The following is a 3,567-nucleotide window of genomic DNA, read 5'->3' as shown; positions in this document are numbered from 1 at the left end:
GGGGTGGGGTTGGGGATGTTGGGAATGGGGTTGGGAATTTTGGGAATTGGGTGGGATGGGGTGGGAATGGTGGGAATGGGGTTGGGATGGTGGGGATGGGGTTGGGGATGTTGGGAACAGGGTTGGGAATGTTGGGGATGAGGTTGGGAATGGGGTTGGGAATGTTGGGGATGCGGTTGGGAATGGGGTTGGGAATGTTGGGGATGCGGTTGGGAATGGGGTTGGGAATGTTGGGGATGCGGTTGGGAATGGGGTTGGGAATGTTGGGGATGCGGTTGGGAATGGGGTTGGGAATGTTGGGGATGCGGTTGGGAATGGGGTTGGGAATGTTGGGGATGAGGTTGGGAATGGCAGGAATGGGGTTGGGATGGTGGGAACAGGGTTGGGAATTTTGGGGATGGGGTTGGGAATTTTGGGAATTGGGTGGGATGGTGGAAATGGGGTTGGGAATGTTGGGGATGAGGTTGGGAATGTTGGGAATGGGGTTGGGAATGTTGGGAATGGGGTTGGGATGGTGGGAATGGGGTTGGGAATGTTGGGAGTGGGGGATAATGGTCAGGGTTGGGGTGGGAAGGGGTCCCAGTGCTGGTTCAGGGTGTTTGTTGGGGTTTACAGGGGAATTTTTGGGTTTTTCAAAGGGTGGAGAGCGGTGGGAAATGGGAGGGGAAATCCTAAAGAAACGCAGTTCTCCATATCCCGAATCCTGATATCCAAATCCCACATCCCAAATCCTCATTCCCTGTCCTTTCCCCATTCCCACTGTCGTCCCCAACCGTGGGCAAACCCTGCAAGTGCAGCTCTTAGCAGGAGACATCCCATATCCAATATCCCATATCCCAAACCCCACATTCTGATTTCCAAATCCCAAATGACATCCCAAATTCCAAATCCCACATCCCAAATTCTCATCCCACGTCCTGTTATTCCCAGTCTCGTCCCCGACCACGGGCAAACCCTACAAGTGCAGCTTGTACCAGGAGATCCTGGGTCCCAGACCCCACATTCTGATTTCCAAATCCCAAATCCTGATCCCATGTCCTGCTCTTCCCAGTTTCCTCCCCCACGGTGGGCAAACCCTACAAGTGCAGCTCGTGTGGCCGCAGCTACAAACAGCAGAGCAGCCTGGAGGAGCACAGGGAGCGCTGCCACGGCTTCCTGCAGAGGGAGAGCCCCGCGCAGACAGGTGGGTCTGGGAGAACCCCACAAAAACCCTACAAAAATCCTGGAAAACTCCTGGGAAAATCCTGGAAAAATCCTGGAAGAATCCTGGGAAAATCCCAGGAAAATTCTGGGAAGATCCCGCAGAAATACTAAGAAAATACCGAGAAATCCCAGAAAAATCCCGGAGAAATCCCTGGAAAAATCCCAGGAAAATCCCACAAAAATCCCACAAAAATCCCGGATCCTGAACCCCCAGGGGATAGAAATGGGGTATTGGGATCCCAAATCCGTGGATAAAGGGAGTGCTGCCACAGCTTCGTGCAGAGAGAGAGCCCTGCACAGTCAGGTGGGGCTGGGAAAACCCCACAAAAATCCCACCAAAATCCTGGGAAAATCCTGGGAAAGTCCTGGGAAAATCCTGGAGAAATCTCAGAGAAATCCCAAGAAAATCCCACGGAAATCCCACAAAAATCCCAGGGAAAAATCACAGAAAAATCCCAGAGAAATCATGGAAAAATCCAAGGAAAATCGCACAAAAATCCCGGATCCCAAATCTCTGGGGACAGGGAATGGGGTGGGAATGGGGAATGAGATCCCAAATCCGTGGATAAAGGGAGCGCTGCCACGGCTTCCTGCAGAGGGAGAGCCCTGCACAGACAGGTGGGTCTGGGAAAACCCCACAAAAATCCTGAAAAAAACCTGGGAAAATCCTGGAAACGTCCAGGAAAACCCCAGAAAAATCCCAGGAAAATCCCGGAGAAATAATGGAAAAATCGCGGGAAAAAAATTTCCCAGAAAAATACTGGAGAAATCACGGGAAAATCCAATGAAAATCCTGGGAAAATCCCGAAGAAATCCCGGGAAAATCCTGGATCCTGAATCCCCAGGGACAGGAAATGGGGTGGGAATGGGGCATTGGGATCCCCAAATCCACAGATAAAGGAAGCCTCCAATGGAAAACCCCGCACAGACAGGTGGGTCTGGAAATCCTGGAAAAATCCCGGGGAAATCTTGGGAAAACCCTCAGGGAAATCAACAAAACATCCTGAAGAAATCCTGGGAAAATCCCGGGAAAATCCTGAAGAAATGCTGGGAAAATCCCAAATCCATGGAAAAGGGTTGGGACTGAGGGATTGTGATCCCAAATCTCTGGAAAAAGGGTTGGGAATGTGATCCAAAATCCACGCAAAATGTGTGGGAATGTGATCCAAATCCATGGAAATGTGATCCCAAATCCACGGAAAAGGGGTTGGGAATGAGAGGATTATGATCCTAAATCCACGGAAAAGGGGATGAAGTGTTGGGAATGTGCTCCCGAATCCATGGAAATGTTTGGGAAGTGTTGGGATCGTGCTCCCAGTGCCGTGAGTCCGCGCCCCCACAGCAGATCCCAAATCCCTGACCCCAAACCCCCATTCCCAGAACTTCCCGGAGCCTTTTCCAGCCTCAGGAGCTGCAGGGAGATGGAATTTTCCTGGGAAAAAAGCCAAAATTGGCACATTCCCAGGCCCCTGAAACCACCAGGATATTTAGGATCAGGGCCCATTTCAGAGCAGGATTTTTGGGAATATCTGAAATTGGGGTTCCCAGGATCAGGGGCCATTCCTGATTGGGATTTTTGGGAACATTCCTCATTGGGATTCCCAGGATATGGGGCAATTTCAGAGCAGGATTTTTGGCAATATTCCCCACTGGGATTCTGAGCATCAGGGCCCATTTCAGAATGGGATTTTTTGGGAACACTCCCAGGATCTGGGCCCATTTCAGAGCAGGATTTTTGGGAATGTTCCAAATTGGGATTCCCAGGATCAGGGGCCATTCCTGATTGGGATTTTTAGGATCAGGGACCATTCCTGACCGGCATCCCCTGGTCCAAGGGCCGTCCCAGACACGGATTTTTAGGATCAGGGACCATTTCAGAGCAGGATTTTTTAGGATCGGGATCCATTCCCGACCAGGATTTTTAGAATCGGGGACATTCCAGACCAGGATTTTTAGGAACAGGGGACATTCCCGATTGGAATCCCCGGTCCAGGGGCCATTCCAGACCGGGATTTTTAGGATCAGGGATTATTCCAGAGCAAGATTTTTAGGATCGGGGGCCTTTCCCAACCGGGATTTTTAGGATCAGGGACCATTCCAGACCAGGATTTTTAGGATCAGGCTCCATTCTCGATTGGAATCCCCGGCCCAGGGGCCATTTCAGAGCAGGATTTCCGGCATCACTGACCATCCCCAACCGGAATCCCCCGGCTCGGGGGCCATTGCCAACCCGGGTTTTTACGCTCAGGGCCCGTTCCTCAGCAGGATTTTTAATCTCAGTGCGCATCCCCGTCCCGAATCCCCCAGCTCAGGCCCCATCCCCAGCCGCTTTCCCCCGGGGCCATGGCGGGGCCGGCGGAACAA

At 51.8% G+C, this 3,567-nt stretch overlaps 1 protein-coding gene across 1 annotated transcript in view; it reads left to right on the top strand.

Annotated features, from left to right (window-relative positions):
- Positions 1-3,567, top strand: part of LOC115949154 (zinc finger protein Eos-like) — a 19,475-nt gene that overhangs the window by 12,334 nt on the left and 3,574 nt on the right. The window contains exon 5 of the mRNA XM_031065512.1: positions 1,037-1,183. Within this exon, the coding sequence (XP_030921372.1) occupies positions 1,037-1,183 (147 nt within the window). The remainder of the gene's footprint in view (positions 1-1,036; positions 1,184-3,567) is intronic.

This window comes from Geospiza fortis, unplaced genomic scaffold (genome assembly GCF_000277835.1).
Source record: "Geospiza fortis unplaced genomic scaffold, GeoFor_1.0 scaffold520, whole genome shotgun sequence".
Classification (NCBI taxonomy): domain Eukaryota; kingdom Metazoa; phylum Chordata; class Aves; order Passeriformes; family Thraupidae; genus Geospiza; species Geospiza fortis.
This window is presented reverse-complemented; position numbering and strand designations above follow the sequence as displayed.